Source organism: Andrena cerasifolii, chromosome 15, assembly GCF_050908995.1.
Source record: "Andrena cerasifolii isolate SP2316 chromosome 15, iyAndCera1_principal, whole genome shotgun sequence".
In the NCBI taxonomy this organism is placed as follows: Eukaryota; Metazoa; Arthropoda; class Insecta; order Hymenoptera; family Andrenidae; genus Andrena; species Andrena cerasifolii.
This window is the reverse complement of record NC_135132.1, coordinates 9,409,482-9,427,706: the sequence shown is the minus strand read 5'-3', so window position 1 is coordinate 9,427,706 and position 18,225 is coordinate 9,409,482. Positions and strand designations below refer to the sequence as shown.

At 41.7% G+C, this 18,225-nt stretch overlaps 1 protein-coding gene and 1 long non-coding RNA gene across 5 annotated transcripts in view; one reads left to right on the top strand and one right to left on the bottom strand.

The window, feature by feature from the left end:
* LOC143377328 (uncharacterized) overlaps nt 1-7,597 on the bottom strand; it is an 85,592-nt gene extending 77,995 nt beyond the window's left edge. The window contains exons 1-2 of the long non-coding RNA XR_013087294.1: nt 7,062-7,597; nt 5,607-5,735 (exon numbers count right to left, since the gene is read on the bottom strand). This is a non-coding gene — a long non-coding RNA (uncharacterized LOC143377328). The remainder of the gene's footprint in view (nt 1-5,606; nt 5,736-7,061) is intronic.
* A 1,498-nt stretch (nt 7,598-9,095) lies between these two features.
* Nucleotides 9,096-17,375, top strand: LOC143376855 (uncharacterized). Of its 4 annotated transcripts, none has more exons than XM_076827604.1 (6): nt 9,096-9,340; nt 12,528-12,593; nt 13,855-13,920; nt 13,984-14,146; nt 14,770-15,121; nt 15,743-17,375. In XM_076827604.1, exons 1-6 carry the CDS (start codon nt 9,238-9,240, stop codon nt 15,923-15,925), a joined length of 933 nt encoding a protein of 310 aa, XP_076683719.1. In that variant the 5' UTR covers nt 9,096-9,237; the 3' UTR covers nt 15,926-17,375. The 4 variants fall into 4 exon arrangements, with proteins under 4 accessions (XP_076683719.1, XP_076683718.1, XP_076683721.1 ...); XM_076827603.1 differs by having other exon boundaries at nt 9,097-9,376; XM_076827606.1 differs by lacking the exon at nt 12,528-12,593 and having other exon boundaries at nt 9,097-9,340.
* Nucleotides 17,376-18,225: the final 850 nt, after the last annotated feature.

Below are 18,225 nucleotides of genomic sequence, written 5' to 3'. Positions count from 1 at the left end.
AAGAAGAAAAACAGTGATCTCTGTTACGAAGCGCACTCCTGCGTCAAACAGCCAGATTTAAGAGCAAAAACAGCTTATGAATCACGCTGATCCATAGTAATTAGTCATTTAAATGCACATCTCATTAACGCACAGCAGTGACTCAGGGCAAAACAGTTAAACTGTTTCAATGATCATTAATCTGGTTTGAAGACACTCGGGTTACCCACGATTCGATCTGTAGTAGGGCTAAGTCCATATTTCGTGGCTTTTAAATGCCTGACGTTTATGGACGCGGTACGTGGAATCATGTTCGCTATGTGTGTATCGACTTTCGACGAACTGATTGTTATTCAACACGTGCGGGGCACAAGCGTGTCAAGGACCGTCGGCGAATTATTGTTTACTGTTTAGGATTTTCGACAGAGCCAGCCGAGAGCGACAACAGTGACGAAACGGAATGCATTCTATTCTTCTGGCTCTACTGCGAGACGCAGACCACTGCGATCAGATACTGCTGAAAGTATCCGAAGGATCAGAGAGTTGGGATTTAAGTTTGGAGAGGATTAAATGTTAATTGCAGCCTGACCTGGAGAATTTCTCAGTAGCAGTGCTTTAAATAGTATCTTTTTAGAAAGAGTTTCTAACAAAACTTGCCCAGCTCTGGGAGCATTTAATCCAGCAGAGTTCTAAGTAATGCCACAAGAATGATACCGAGAATATTTAGCTGGCTGTGATTCACACCAGTCGCTAATCAAAACAAAATCTTATCAGACCAATTTCACTAGGCCAGACAGTCAATTAAGCCGGGCTGAAACTATGAGCCTGCGAGGTTATTTGCCTTTGAACCAGCAGGGCCGATAAGTGAAAGAGCAAACATGAATGGAACCGACGGTGTGGGTCGTGTGCCAAACGACAACTGGGAATTCCTCTTTGCGTATTATACGGGCTCTGACCCAAATAAGTGTCCACCTCTTGAAAACCGTCGGGTATAAAAGTCAGCGAACCTTTTGCAACAGCGACCTGTTCCCCACGAGACACCGGCAGCGGAAGAAGTTGGCAAATCCACAGAAATATCGAACATCTCAGAGAAAACAACTCTACCATGGTAATATAACTTGGAACGTAGACTAACAGCTGATGGGATCGGCTCTTTCCTATCGTGAGACAGCCTTGATCAGTTCACACTGAAGTGGAAAGTTACATTTTCCCTGGGAAAATAGGAAGAGCAATATTTAGAAAGTAGCAGTGAATTTTTACAATACACAGTTGGCTGGCAGACTGTTCGTAAAATGATTGCATATTTTCAATCATATTCTATGCAGTTTGCGAGTACTTAGCACTTCCTTATTATTGTGCTGCAATGAAGTAATAGAGCAGATTGCGTCATTAGGAATTGTTATTGGGAATATAGGTCATTGCGGTGTGGAGAAAGTGGAGGGATATTGAAGAAGGGATTGGAAGTGATTTAGGTTGGCTACTGGCTTCAGAAACCTACGGTACTGATCTCTCTAGTGGTACCTTAATACTTCTTAATTAAGAAGTCTTCTTTATATTTTGGAAATCTGAAAAATACAATTCGATGCAGCAAGGAATAATAAACATTTAATAAAAAAGAGATTAAAAAATATGCAAAATTTTTCGTAATATGCAAAAATCCTAAAAATCAATTTTTGAAAATTTCGAGGGTAACCTACCCCCTTAAGTCGAAGCAGCTACACTGCGTTCCAGATTAGAGCGTACTCGTTTCGCGCAGGGATACACTGTTGATTGGTAGTAAACCGGCAGGGAAACTGGAGCTGCGCAGATCGGTCGCAAATCGGTAGGGGCGTTGGTACGCTCTTATGTGGAACGCAGTGTAGACCTATTAAGCTTGAGTCTAAAACCTAGCAAACCCCTATTTAGGTTCCAAAGGATCTAACTTCCAAGTCCCCCATGCCCAATTCCCTTCTAATGTACCAGAGTCTTCCACAAAGTTCCCATTTCCCCTAAATCCAGGCTGCCTAAAACATCAGCTGTTCTAATTACTTGCAGATTTCGTCGAAGATGATCATTGCCATCCTGCTAGCCGTTCTGGCGATATTCGCAACACCGATGACCGCTAAGCCAGCCACGACTACAGTTCCTTCAGGAGCCATTACCATCTACCCTGTACCTCTGAAGCCATCCTACGCGCCAGCTGGTCCTTGGATCTACCCGAAACCTATATATCACCAGCCTCCTGCAGCCCAGTTCGCACAATAGTGGAGTTCTCTGCGAGAACTCCTGACAACTTCGGAGCCAGTCACGTTGCTTTCAGCAGGATCTTTATATTCAAAACGCGCTGGGACTGTGGTACACCTTGATTTTCGATTCATGGAGTGGATGAAGCGACTGTCATTTGCCAAAGAATGTAGGGTACCAAGAATCTTGGTCCTTTTGTAAGGTAGTTTAAGTTGTAGGAATGGAAGCAGTTATCAGAAGGCGTTGGTGTTACGAATTCACTTGAGACAAAGGTCAGAAGCCTTGCAGGACCTGAGGAGTTTGATCTAGTATTGCATTAACATTTTATTTTTAAAGGGATTCCAGTTTGAAATTAATTGGTAGGTTGAAATGCTGGATTAATGATTGGAAGGTGAGGTCAGTTTGAGTATGTTGACAATAAGTTATTGTACTGCTAAGCTGCAAGCTTCCAAATCAACCTCGAGTGTCCTCAAGGAACCATCATCCCTACACTTAAGTTGAATTCCAAACGTAGACTCAACAATAAGTAGAGAGATAAATAAAATAACAATCTAAAATCTGGTGAAGAAGAACCCAGAATCTCAAGTTAACTCGTGGAGCACAGCCCCAAGTTGAAGATCAAAAGGAAATTAAATTCCTCTGTGGACGAATCTTGTGAATCAATGCAAAGGCTACAAGAGTAACTGTGGGGTAAAAAGTTCGAAGTGAACTTAACAGGGAGATGCAAGTGGTCTACATATCTGGAGGAACCACTAGCTGCAGTGACTGCACAGTCACAGACCAGCTCCATCAAAAATTCCTGCGATTCCGTGAGCGAATATTTCCTCATAAAATCGCGCAGATCCACGAGATGCTGACTCCAGCAGCAGAAATGAGTGTCACGTAGGTGTCCTCGCACGCGACAGTCACGTAACAGCGGAAACATCTCTATGTGAACTGTTCCAGCCACGAGTATTGTACGAATTTTTGGATCCACTGTATCATTCAGAATCCTCTCTCTATCTCTGACCTCTTACCCTGACCTGTACTTGCTCGGTCCCAAAGTGCACTGGATCACGCAACTCCTTTCTGCAACGTTACATGCGAGCTTACCCTCTCTGATAACTGTTTCAATGAATCAAGTGTGTATAATTATCCGGGCATTGAAATTTGCCAGGCACCTTGCAACATGTTGAAAGAACACTTGGCGAATACCAGAATAATTGTACATCCTTTCCTGTTCTGAATTCTAAATAGGATTTCTAAATTTAAGCTAACATTCACTCCTCCTTGGGAAATAGTTTTAAGGAATTCTTCTGACGAGTATAACTGTGTGTTTATTGAATAAAGAGCATGTTACTTAAATCTTCTTTGTTCCTTGAAGAAAAGTGAGACACGAGATTGAATTTTATTTCAATAATGATTTCGGTTTCAGTTTTCGTGGAGTCTCTCGACTTTATTTCCTCCCATTTTCCGCGGGAAATTCTCATAGATTGATTCTAGGCTACACGCGACGCGGGGTAGATAATATGTATGCAGCGTTCAGGAAGTCAACACGTCTTCCTAGTTCGTCCAGTAGAAAAGAGGAAAATGAGTGGCGTCTGTAATATCCCACAGCCTTTCGTTTCTTTTTTTTGTTGTATAATTTGCTGCACAGCTGGGTTGAGGTGAGTTTACACTATCAAAAATCGAGGAAACAGGCAACTGGAATTCCAAGGAACGATTAAGGCTACAGTTGTAAAATTCGCGTAGCCTCGACCTTGTGTAAAATTCGGTGAATCTATTACACTATTAGAGAAATGTAGGTTGAATTTTCTAAAGGAGATTCTGACGAAAATATGCTAATACTTGTGATATTAAAATTGCAGAGTTTCATTTTTGGAAATCTAGAAAAAATTCCAAATCTCTAATGATTGCTTGATAATTAATAAAAACGGAAATTCAAAACATTAGATTTACACAGTAACACTAAAAAAATTATATTCATCGGTTCATTCGCAATAAATTAATAAAGATGTTCTACATAATTCTACAGTTCTCCCTTCATCTTACAGAAAAATATTAAAACACATGCGGAAACATTATATTATAAAATTGCAGTTGAAATGAAATGTTAGACAGACACAGTAAATAGATGAACAAATTATACGAGGTGTAATTTTTCTACTTTGAAGTTGGAAATTGTCATTTTGATGGCAAATGTTTATGCATAATGAATGATTTTGCATTTATATTTACAGTAAGTATATTACTTCTTATATTTACTAAAGTGTAAGTTCATTATAGTTTTTCTACTTTGCATACCTTTTATATTTTGAGAACCTGTTCCTTGAATTTTATTTTATTTTGCTTTTTGTACATTGTACGTTTTGTACAAAATGCAAAATACTCTACTCAATGTTTCATGCCCCTTTAGACCTCGAAATATTTAATAGTTTGCGCATCATGCTTCAAACTTAATTACTCAAATTTCAAAACTTCTACTTCCAAACTTCATAGTATGTATTTTATACGTTGCACTGTTTAGCTGGTTTAGCACATGCTACAACGTTCATAATTCATGAGCTATCGCTAGTGCAACAATCGTGATATTTTCATTACGCATTTAAAAGCACAGGAAACATGTGAATGATACACAAATTGCATGCGAAATGATTTTTGTAAATTACGCACATCATAATTTCAGTAAACATTGTACATATGTGTATACTAAATCATTTGGCAACTACACATCTGCAGTATAATCATAATAATCTTATTATATTTGCTAAAAAATTGTTTACTACTTTTTAAAATTGTCGTAGTATCTATTTTCTTTTTTTTCTATTTCTTGCAGCTTCTATGCAAAGTACAATACTTTATTCTATTCTATTCCTTTCATAATAATATTAATAACATTCTACTTTATATTTCATCAAGAACTTTAACTTCTGAATACTTTTTATTTCAGAATACTTTATCTTAATAAATAAAGCAGAAAGTGTTTGTCTGTCGCCTAAAAACTTTTGAATGGTAAACTCTGGGGTCACAAAATGTGTCCCAGCTCATTATGCCTGGCTAATCCAGATGAATCTGACTATTTTCACCAAAAAAAAAATATATAAATAAATAATATAAATAATTATTATTTTTATAAAATCTGAATCTAAATTTCAGGTGATGCCCAGTTGTAAAGCTAGTATTTGAAAAAAGCTTTCTTTTTCATAATGCTTTATATTTTATACTTCATACCTCATATTTCAAAATATTTTCTATGTTATATTTCATTGTACAGTATAAACTTCAAAGTAAATGATTTCGTATACATACACCACACAAAATAAATAAACTAACAAACACATTGTATATACAAGAAAAAATAACACATATTTCAATCAAATTTTCCATTCCAAAACGTCAATATATTAATAATGAAATGGACTCACCAATCGCCGCGATGCTCCATCAGTGTGAATTTCCTGGCCACTCAAAATCATTGTCGAAATCACAGCTCGCTAATCTGCCGCAGAATATCGGGAAATATCGTCGATCAATCGCGAGCAGGAACATTGGGCCTGAAAAAAACAATGCAATAATAATATTTAAACCGACCAGAAAGACATTATGGTAAGAGTTATTAAAATTTCAATAATTATTAACAATTATTTCGTCGTTAATAATTACGCCATAACATTTCAACAATTCGATAAATAGTGAGAAAAACTGTTCGACAACAAATTATCGTTACTATTAAAAGGGCCAAAGTGATGCAAATAGGTTACAATAATTAATAATTCGACAAGTAATAGCAATTTAGCAATAATAACGTGCAGCACCGCCTGTCTGTGAATAATTCATATTTCACATTATGCATATTTGATTTCATTGAAATTCTATTATGACAATGTAATAACGTTCTGTCGCTCATTAATCCGCAATTTAATCGGCAATATTGCAATTATCAGATCAACAAAACAGCAAAATTCTTCGAAATTCAATCGACAGGCAGTAATAGTATTTGCCCTAGCATAAAGCGAGCAGACGTCTCGCATCGTGCGGGGCAGTCCCGCATTTGAGCCCTTTGTCCCGCATTGAAAAGTGTCCCGTAAAGTGTCCCGAATTGAATATGTAACCTTCTACAATTTCGCAGTGACATAAAGTTACTGCTTCCTCTACTCTTTTTGTTGTGAAAAAAAAAATTTGAATTTCGTTTCAATGTATCACTGTATAATCACAACTATGTATTTTTAAATATATTGTAAATGCTTTAATAAACTACGAAAAAGATCTCCTCACGGATCTGTTAACCCCTTTTTTTGGTTACTTGCTTGTCCCGCAATAAAACAGAAAATACCTGGTCACTTTATCCTAGCAGAACCGTTATAAACGAAAGGGAAAAATGGCGTCTCGAGCCAGCTTTCGCCACCAACATTCTCTTCCTCTTCGAATACAAAAAAATGACAGAAAAACATCCAGATTCCCTTCCATCCATCGCGATTAAGGTAGATGAACACTTCACCAACGATTCGTTACCACATTTTACTAAAAATTCTACTTTTAAACGTAAAGAAACTAAAAATTGCGAGAAGCCGGTCTCCCGCTGTCCGCGGCCGAACCGGAAACGACGCTTCGACGTGCTTCCCAAGCGACAATGCCTCAAACCGGAAGTCAAATTCCCAAGAGAACCGTTACAATATCCCACGGTCACGTGATCACAAAATAAAACCGCAGAATTTCCATAAAAAACGGGACAAATCTCATAAAAATAATTAAAGTTTTAGAATAAGTAGGATTAGGTTTTAGAATAAATATCTGCACGTATATTCTTCTTGGTTATAAAACGGATCAATGTGAAAATCGATTGTCATAAAGTACTGCGGAAAACGATATCCAATGCTTACCAACGCTATTCCAGCAAGACTGAGGCTCAATATTCGATGAAACGTCGGCGTTCCATTGAATCATGCAGTAAAAACCACGCTAAACAAACAACGCATTCCCTCCGTTCACTGTCAACGCCATTTCGAAGCACAATGGCTAGTGGCAGCTCTCTCGAAACCACTAGTCAAAGGACGCACTCTTTTAGCCGAAAGAGTGTTCGTAAAAAAAAGTATTCAAAGAGAAATTGCAACTCGTACGCAATAAAAAATCCAGGATTATATAATTAATAATTATCAAGTGCATACTGGCGAATAAATTTGCTTAAGTATTCTCAACAAATTCGCAAAATTGGCTACTTAATACTACCGCAGTAGAAGTCGTTGAAAGGAATAAAAAGAAGTGTAGTGCTTCTTTGTGGTTCGCGGTTAAAAACAAGATTTTAGCGGGAACATCGACGAACTCCTCTTTAAGGGGTAATGCTACTGTAGAGGCCGGAAAGGCAGCCTGATTTTGAGAATTTTTTACGCGAGTATAGTGAATGGAATACAAAGTCTGCCCGGAGGCCTTTATTGTACGTATCTTGAAGTATGATCAAAATTATTTTTCCATTTCTTTAATACAAAATGGCGACGCCACAGGGAAACAAAAGAAGCTTCTTCCGAAAACAGTGTTCCACGGCTGGAAAGATGTCTCCTTCAATTTTTGACCTAGAACAACGAACCAATTTTTTTTTAGTTCTATATAAGATTATCTCGGGAAGTACACGAGGAAATTAGAAAATACTAATTTTTGTACGAATGGTGCGTGACTGAACAAAACGTTTCAACAATTTCGAGGTTATGGCAGTTCCATGTTTTCTTCAATCACGCACCATTCGTGCAAAAATTAGTATTTTCTAATTTCCTCGTGTACTTCCCGAGATAATCTTATATAGAACTAAACAAAAATTGGTTCTTTGTTCTAGGTAAAAAATTGAAGGAGAAATCTTTCCGGCCACGGAACACTGTTTTTCAGAAGAAGCATGTTTTGTTAAACTGTTGCGCCGCCATTTTGCTTTAAAATAATTTAAAAAAAATTGAGATCATACTTCAAGGTGTGTGCAATAAAGGCCTTGGAACAAATTTTGTATCCCATTCACTATACTCGCATAAAAAATTCTCAAAGTCAGGCTGGCTTTCCGGCCTCTACAGTGGCATTACCCCTTAAACTTAGGTAAATATGCCAATTAACTATCACTTTCACTAAAAAACGTATAAACGTTCTTAAACGTTTCAGCTAAATTAATGGGTTCTTTGTACAAAAATTCCAAAATAACGCGACGAAAAGGCCTCGTCAGACCAGAATACCCCCTAATCCCCTAAAATGGTCACAGGATTGATTCAGGACCTAGTATCACTCTAAACAAGATGTAGTATTTGTATTACCACCCTAAAAAGTAAACCCAAATCTACTTCCCCGTCCACTTCTGCTTCGACCATCTGCCCCAACTACCACAGTTTCCAACTTGCACTAATACCCTCCAAATCAGCTTCCACTTGCCCTCACTTGCCAAAACCCAACCCCAAGCAAAGGCCCAGACCACCCAACGCAAGCTCCCTCCGCAAGCCTAAACCCTCCACAGCTTTCCCTGCGCGAAGCTCCAGCGAACGCCCATTATCCGCTCGCTCCCCATCCTCGATAATTACAACCCAATCACTGCATTACCGCTCTGCAACCTAATAACTCCCCTCTGGCCCCCAAATTCCGCCTAAACACACACGCAGCAACTAAGTGTGCGCAGGCTGTGCACCAGGTCTTCAGCACCTCTTGCGCAACCTGCAGACCGGCTAAGGCCCCCCTCCGTTGACGTTTCGAACATCCACTCGCCTTCCTGCTGCGGACGTTGTTCCACCTGCGCGATCCATGATCCAGCCAGCGATCAGGATGGCGCGAGGCCGTCGCACGTGGGCCACCTTGTAGCGCTCGCTTTCGCTGGACGGCCCGTTGCACGTGCACGAGGTCGGCACACGCAAACCAACGCAACAAATGCCCACGTCGGTCGGCGGCTACCAGTTGCCTCTTTCATCTTGCCAGTCGGCCTTCCTGCTCCCTCGCGAGCGGTTCGAATGGTCCCTCGCGCCGCGATTCACGCGACAATCCTCATCGATCCACCAGTTGCAGAGTTGTAGCTGAGGGCTCCTTCGCTGGCCGACCGTCATGCAGCTCCACGTGCTCCATGGTGTCCTGCTCCTGGCGGCCTGCGCGACCCTTCAGGGGGTCTCCGCGCAGCCAGAGGAACCCTTGCCAGTGATACTGGGTGGTATAGGGAACGTCGCCAACACCGCTACCAATTTCCGTGAGTCCCGCTGGTGCTCTTCAGTGTGGCGCGATGGGTTCCTCTTTGGGTTCATCCGGCTCCCCGGGCGACTCAGCTGGGGCAGGGATTTGTGAGGATGCAGTTGACTGCTCAAGGGATTTCTTTGGCCTTTTCGTCTTGGAGGCTGTGGTTCTGGGTGGTTTGCTGCGAGTGGATGGGTTCGGAGGATGATGAGTTCAAGGGAGTTGGGTCTAAGTAGTATTTGTGGGATTTCTTGCCTTCTGTAATTTGTGGCTTGAGGAATCCATGTGAGGTGGAGATGAAAGAGTAGATTTGCGTCTGGATAACTTAGCTAGTGTCCCTGTGTTCACTTGTAAATGAATTGCCCTCTCCTAACGATTGGTAGCAAAGTCTATGAAGCTCAGCTTGCTCAACAGCTTCCTATGAATCTTCGCCTCTGGTTTCTTATCACTTTCACTGAAGCTGGGTTGTGGACGATGCATTCTTGATCCATGGGAAAGAGGTGTAGCTGAGCTTTTGTAGGAAGGAGGGAATATTTCCGGGGATTCAGCAGAGCTAATTGATAGGGTAGAAGCAGAGTGATAGGAAGAAAGAAATTGAACGAGTTTGTTACACTTGGTTTCTTCCAATTACCTCTGACTGATTGATGAATGGAGGCATTCGAACTTGACAAAAAGAGAAACAATGGGGAAACAGTTAGCTTCGTGGAGCAGTGTTGGATTGACTTATAGGAGCTTGTCGTTGGAATTTATTTGGGAGAGTGGAACAGACAGTGAAGATTCATTGCACCTTGGCTCCCTTGACTGATTGATGAGCCTAGGCCCTGAGGGATCAGGCTGGTGGGAGCAAAGAGCGAGGTTCCTTTTGATCAAAGATTGATCGCTAGAAAAATGTGCGTAGTCTGTTTAATCATCTACCTCTGGCAAATCCTCAGAAAAGTGGTCTGCTTGCTTTAGGTTGGCTGTATAATGAATAGAAGAGGTGTCGGTTTATGCAGGGGATTCAAGATTAAAGTTGAAAGTGCAGAATGATATTTAAATTTAGCTGAGAGGAGGAAGGTGCAAAGTGCAAACTAACTTGTACTCCCACCGATAGCTCTTGCTCTGGCAAAGCCAAGATCAGTGCCACTGTTTTCCTGCTGGAATATTTACTTCATCCACGCTTATGATTCACGCGATATCTGCTAACGTTGATCTCGGAAGAACTTGTCAGCTTGCATACATCAATATCCATCATCAACGGAGAAGGCAGCAAAAAATTAAATCAGACACACGGTAAATTTTATCAGTCGGAAAAAGCAGACCTGCTCTCATGAGTAGCCAGCTCAGCTTAAAGTCTAGTAAAAAATCACTGCATTATAAGCAAAAAGAGCGCTTAGATCACTGCAAGAAGTACAAAGAATTCCAAACAAACTTTTTCAACGCTATCACTCTTCTGAGAATAAAATCAGCTGCAAATAAATTCATAGATTGTTATCAGTCGGACCATTCACTAAGCAGGAACATTGTGACTTGAATGCGAGCCATCGCGAAGAAAGAAATTCTTCTTTTTTTTTTTTGCATTTTTCAGCGTCATTCTGCTCGTACGTGCTCCGCGTCTTCTCCTTCTCTCTTTCGGAGCATAATAACAGGAATTGCCTCATTATGCCAGCGCCGTTACGCTTTGCAAATAAATTAAACGCGCGTTTAACATTGTGCGCGTGGTCGTCGGTCGATTCGCACGTTTTCAAAAGCTTCTCCATCCTGGTCGCAGTGGTCGCCCGTGGAAATCGTTTTCCGTGTTTTTAATTCGTCGCTTCCTTTATTCGTGTTGTTCGCGCGTTGCGCTGCGTCACGCTCGCGATTCCCTGTCACTGGGAGAGCGATTAATTTCATCTTCCATGTTCTTGCCTCCTATTTTAAACATTAAATGAAAATGGGGCTGGAATTAAGTTGGCCATTTTGAGAAGACAAATGGGTTACAGTTTTTTTTTTTAGTCATTTCTGGATTGTTTTGGATGTTTTATCTTTTCGAATTATGTCTTTGTATTTTTGAAATTAGAGGGTTTGGAATGGCACTCGATGTGAGGTGAATGTTTTTTTTAAGGCTTGAGGGAAAATGGCACCAAATCGTTCCCTTTTCGTGGGACTTCTAAATTAGTTATATTTTGGAAATCTTCCAAATCAAGTTGGCCCTTAAAATTTTACATTTTATGCCCCTCTTTCTGATTTTAATTATTACAAATGCTACCTAGATCAAATTAGAAACTCCCAATAAGTAATTTAAACTTGATACCTGAAAATGGCACCTCAGGCAAATTAGTACTTTTTACAAAAGATTATATAAGTCATTTTCCAAATGACACCGATATACAAATTCGTCATTTTCATGTAGTAATTCACTTCGCAAAACCTCAAGATAAACTCGGAGCGTGGTTTAAATACACCACTTTTCAATAAACAATTTGCACACATGGAAATGGCAGTCCAGGTCGGCTTGCTCGTGGTTCACTGCTCACCGAGGTATATTTCGGTGCGTGCTCGTATAAATAGAATCACATTGAATGAATGCAAATGCGTCCGGTGCATGGTACGAGTTATCTGGAATGCAAATTCCGGAGACAATCCTGCTGCCGCAGCAAACCACGACGTCTCTTCCTATTTATATGGTAAACAACAGAGGACCACAGTTAAATAATTCGCGATTCTCGACAACCTAATCGCCAGAGAAAATCCGCTGAGAAACGACCGTACGATCCATAAAAACCCAACTCCCAATTAAATTTGTTTGAACCTTCCGTTTGTTCGTTTCTGTCACTACTAGATCATCCAACAGTTCAATTACCCGTGTCATCGATCCACGAACCGCCCCATGTCACTGTGTTATCCATTCAGCCCCCAGATCACGCATATACGATCAATGCTAATCGATCAGTCGTTTGCTCCACTTCCACTTCCACCTCCTTCGACCTTCGCTCACCAATCGCTCCATTGCCGGTGTTAATCCGCGGAATTAAACACTTGACGAAGTGCCTCCGCTGGAAGCTTCGATCCCCCCTCGAAATTAGCTGATCTTCGTCAAGATTCAGTGATCGAGCGCCCTTAAATCGATCGCTAGATCGCGCACCTCCATGAGGAACGGGCCTGGCCGCTGCTCCAGTGGAAATAGTGCCTTTGAACCTTTGTTGCAGTGACGGGAATCATGCAACGACAGAAAGAACTGATACACCGCGTGACGGACACTGCATCGGATTACAGTACGTGATACTTCGATCCAATCCCCCCCCCCCCTTAAACCCGGGATCTTCAAACTGATTTCACCATGGGCAACCCTCTTCCAAGCGTCAGTACCTAGAACAGTCACCACCCCAACTAGCGTCCCAATTAGACCACGTAGAAGCAGTGAAATCCAGTCTTTATTGCTGCATCCAAGTACTTGTAGAGAGTATTAGTCAAAAGAAAATTGCCAAAGCTAGGTTCCACCGAGCAAAGCAAATACCAATAGTGTCTGATGCAAGAGGACTGGGTGCCACCTTCGTGCAATCGAGTTTTTAGACCTGGGTGCTTGTAAACATCTCTCAGACTTGCACCAACTTGCTTCTAATCGACGACCAGCTCGGATGTCAGGGCCTAATAGGCTTGGCGGAGTGAAATAATGGCGATTGCCAGTCTCCGGAGGGTTGCAAAGCCGTAACAGACGATCCCCGTCCCCCTTCCCCCTGGCAGAGACACTCATCCCAGTTTTCAGACTGTCAGGAGTGTCCGTGCCTCGACCTGGTGGTTGAAATTGATCATTCCCCAAGCACAGTGAATTATGGTTCCACCTGGTCGTGAACGCTGCAGGGTTAGTTTCCAAGACGGGGGGGGGATCAGTTGCTGGGATGAAATTAATGAAACTGATGCTTTGTGATCGGAGTGGGGCGATATTTCCACTGTGACAAACGAGGTCTGTGGAATTTTGAAGTATTTTGCGCGGTGGAGGGTTCTGGTGGGTCGGGAGAATTATAGAAGGCCTGCAGAGTTGCTGAGAACTTTTATCCAACTTGCAAAGGAACTTTGGAAGCCTGGAATCGTATTCCCAGTGTTGCGATCAAAACGTGGAGCCTTGGATCAATTTTCCACCACCAAGTTGGCTCCTCGATCAACCACCATGCTCCACAGCCACCGCCAATTAATTTCACAGCGATACATCCCACTAGCAGCTTATTAACCCGCTTCTCCTAACCCTTGGTCAAGTTCCCTCCGTTCACCAGCGTCCTCGTTAGTGATGGGCGTTCAACTGAGACCTCACAGTGAGTTCTGAGACAGTTCGGCTATCCAGAGGATGAACCGAGTGAAAGAATTCATCCTGTAATCCTCTGGAGACTTCTGTTGGCTCCCTGAGGGTAGCTCTGGGTGCAGAGCGGTCAAAAGCGTGTTGAACCCATCACTACTAGCCTCTGTTTGAAAACACCGCCTCCCTGCAGCCAATCACGAACGTGGCGAAGTGAACGTCCACCGTTTCCCTTGTTTTTCTAGTCACCAGCGCTGTAGAGAAGCCGAGAGATCTATTGATCAACGCCACCAGGGTGACCACTGGCTATAGTAAGTAGAATGAATGGAGGGTCGGTTTTTGGGCGAATTGAGGGCTAATCGAGGAAAGGGCAGTCGACAGCGCAGCCTCCAAGGGCCTTGAGTTCAAGCTGAGGAGGGTCCTGGAGAAGTTCCGTGGCCGCATGAGGTACGGGATACCGGAACTGGGGATCCCGCCACTCGAGCCCTTCCAACTGGACGAGATCGACATAGATATCGACAATCCAGAGATAGGAAAGTGAGTCCCTGCAGTATTTGGTCAACAGTCACGTTGCTTCTGTGGTTTCTGTTAATTGAGAGTCGCTGATTGGAAACGAGATCCGAGTTACAGTTAATTTGGTGGAGCTTCCGCGGTTGTTTTCACTGTCCATTTGTTTTTTTTAACAGTTTCGAGGGCTTTGTGGAATTTCCCCTTTTATTTCGGTGGATTCACAGTAGTGCGAGCTCCATGAGTCTTTGTGTTTCATTTGAGAGACGTGACGGTGAAAATTCCTTAGTTCTTGAAGGAGAAGCCTGATGTGGGTGGGATCAGAGCGGGTAGAATTGGGAAATTACACTCTAGGTAGAAGGTACCGGCGGTTCAAGATCGCGGAACTTGGCCACGCCCTCCCTATCACTTAGCCACGCCCACCTTACCACTTAACCACGCCCATTACTCCGCCTACCGCCCCCGCTCTGTTATCTTCCACTTAACTCCGCCCACTACGCTTAAAAAATAGAGAGATCAGGCTTACCGAAGAGATCTTTATTACTGAAACAGATAAAATTGCTTTGAACTGTCAAAACTTCGTACTCCAAAATACAGGGTGAGGACATTTTAATTTTCCCAGACTTCAGGGTCGTTTAAATTCGGGTTCACAGCGTTTCCCTCGTGATCGAGAACCTCGAGGTGCACAATCTGTCGACTTTCGTCATCAACAAGGCGAAATTGTCGCTGGTCGGGCCCACGATCACTGCGAACATTACTATTCCACACGTGCACGCCCGTGGATACTATAATATATCAGGGATGGTGGGTGATATGCTCGATTTGCACGGAGACGGCCCCTTTAAGGCGGACATATACGACTTCGAGCTGTACGTGCACACAGTATTAGGCTTCTCCAGGGGCGTGTACCTGAAGACCTTCGATCTGGACTTCTCGTTGAGGACGATAGACTTAGGGCTGGAAAATTTCATGGGCGACGATGAGCTCAGCAGAATAATGAGCAAGGTGAGTCATGCTTGGATAGATGTACTGAGTAATAGTGAGGCCTCCAATGCGCACGCGTGAATAGAAAAGTGGGCGGAGCCTGTAGCCCCTCCTACATTGGGGGCGTGACAGGTGTTACAGGTGTTATTTTTTCAACTCATTTATTAAAGTCTACATACTTCACTAATGCTTGGTACACCTGGAGGATACACTCTGATCCCTATTATTATTTATATTTGATAGATATCTGTGACTAAATATATTTCCTTAAAGAATTGATTGTAATTACTAATAACCAATATAAGTATCTTATCGAGACGTTGTACGTCCCAATTGATGGTGGATTATTATTAACATTTCTTCAATACTTCTACTCTTTGGTCTTAGCTGTATCTAATTTTCTGTTAATTATTTTGGAACGAAAATTCCGCGTAATTTTCTCAATCACGTTACATTGAAGAGAGTTTCGAAGTACATCGTGGATAAATATTATTTCTAGCTCCATAACTACTCATGTTTGTGTTGCTTGTTGCTGAAAGAGATATCTCTTGATTAGAGGCAAGCGTGGTTGAGAATCTCGAGTGGATGACCATTGAAATTCACGGGGGAAATGTGATTGATTTTGCGTCCGTTTATTCCCAGGTCTTTCAGGATCTCACGCCAAAGGTGTTGGACATTATTAAACCAGACGTACTTCCGGGCATTCAGGATTACATAGCCGGCAGAGTTAACGAGACCATTCATCACCTCACTATGAGGGACATATTTAACGTCCTCATTGGACAGAATGAAATTCGCGATTTCGCGGATTTGTTGGTGCCTTAGGGCTTGTTAATAATTACGTACGATTTATAACGCAAATCACCCTTGGTCTCTAAATTCCAAAGCCTAAAAGACAAACAATGAATGAATCTTGAATTCAAACAAAATTTTCAGGAACTCTTTCAATCAAATAATAATAATCTAACCAGTGAAGGTTTAGTGGATCAACAATTTTCAAATTGACACATTCTAGAACCAAAATTTTGATACACTTTATCTGTAAATAATAATTAGTTTCACATGAATATAAATTTAGTAGATTTTCTAGACTAGACTATCAAGAAACCCCCCAAAATATATTTTCTCGTATTTTCTGGGTTATAGTCGGTGCAAAAGAAATTGGTTGCTCGAAGTCTCCGCCCAGGCCCTTCCCCCGCTCCTCCCAGTGTCATTAGTAGTGGGGGACCACCCCTAGAGTCGCCTCCGATTTTTTGAAAATTATTAATACCATTCTAAATCCAAATTTTGCAACCATTAAGCAAAAACACATCACAGGCATGATTTTCAAATTTTCTTTTATAAAACACGAATGATGTAATTTGCGTTGTCAAGGGAAATCGTCAGAAATTAACAGGATCAGCCTCTGAATAATTAATTCACCGCGAAGTGAGTATAAGGCATATTGTTATGAGGATCGCGTGCTCCCATTGTCTTGCCGTTCGAGCAGCGTTTAAATGTAAAACCAGGGTTCGTCGAACTTCCCCAACCCCCGGGGGGAATTTACAGCTGTACTTAATTACCGGTTCGAAAGTCGTTTAGCATCTACAGTGAACCTTGGCGGCGATGTTGTCGAGATAATGGTAGCTGGATGGCTGCGTTGTAAAATAAACTGCTGTGAAGAGAGGGTGTTCAAGTTTCAACTGAAAGCTGCTACTACCCTTTGGAAATCGATTTCTAACTGAATGGGCGGATGCAAACAAATTGTTGGCACCATGTCCGAGGACCGGTGGACCTCGAGTGTCTTTTAAAAATAAAAATTGTGGAGGATTAAAAATTAAGATTGCATAATGGTGATGGTCGTTTTGTGGGTGGTGACGCTTGGGAGGCACGAAGGTGGCCTTCGCTCTTCTTGCAACGAGATAAAGCGTCCGGAAGAGGATGATAAATGGAAGTTTTTCAAGTTTCAAAAGTTTTTCAAGTTGGATGGTACTTACCTTTGTAATCTCAAGGTTTTCTCTGCATCCCCTAGTTAAGGAGACGTTTAAAGGTGTTTTATCACTGGGATATTTTGAATACTCTTTTGTCACGTTCTGAGGGGATTAGAGTACCTTCTTCATGTCCCATATCTTGTCACCTCAAATGAAAAATGTCAGGATTTTTCTGGATACTTTGGACTTTACCTTGTCACGTGGCAGAAGCATGAAGCTAGTTGAAACTTGAACGTTCTCCCGGAGGAATGTTGTTGTATGTAGTTATTTTTTTAGTATGTTGGAAATAAACGAAATATCATCGATTCTGTGAATTTTTATTGCCACCTGTCGTATAAATCCGGCTGCGTTCTTCGTCCATGAATAATCCTCACTCATTGTCACAGTCCATCGATTCCATTTAGCTTGTCTTTTGTTTGGAAACGAGCCTGCGGTCTGGTGTTCTTATAAAACACCTTTCTTCAGATTAAAATGGTAATCTGCGTCGCTTCGTGTAAAAGAATCAGCAGGAAGGAGTGCGTTACAGTTCATCAAAGGCTTTGAATGGTAAAATGGAAAGCAGACGCTAGAATTTCTCCCGAAGCGCCATTATTGTCTGGTGAATCGATTCGATGGCTTCCTGTCGGCGAGGGGAAGAGGGCAAGGTGCCACGTTCCATGTTTAATTCATTGATTCGCATCGTGGCATTCTTAATTCGCCGGCACAGACATCGAAATTGCCCAGGCCTTGAATCAAATACCATTTCAATGCTGCACTGTTGTCTTTCGGGAATTATTCCCACTGTCGTTAGTCAGCCAAACGACTGTCAATCTCAAAAACATGAATTTTGTTACCCCGATATCCCTGTTTAAGTAAAACCAGTTAATCTTGTGCGACGACTAGTTTGGAGGTTTGAGTGGTGATCTAGTATCGGGGTTTACTACAAGTGGAGCTTCTTCGTTACCCATTTCCTTCTCTTAACTCCTCTATCTTTCTCCAAACAACTAATCATCGGCATAAAAATTTCAAATACTTACAGAAAAATATTTATTTATTCATTGCAGAGCAATAACGAAGCCTGTAAGAATTAAAAAGAAGAAATAAGAAGCAAAGCTGTTTGTGAGACTAGTTACGAAGCACCCAGTAGCAATACCCCGATACTTGTTCACAAACCCC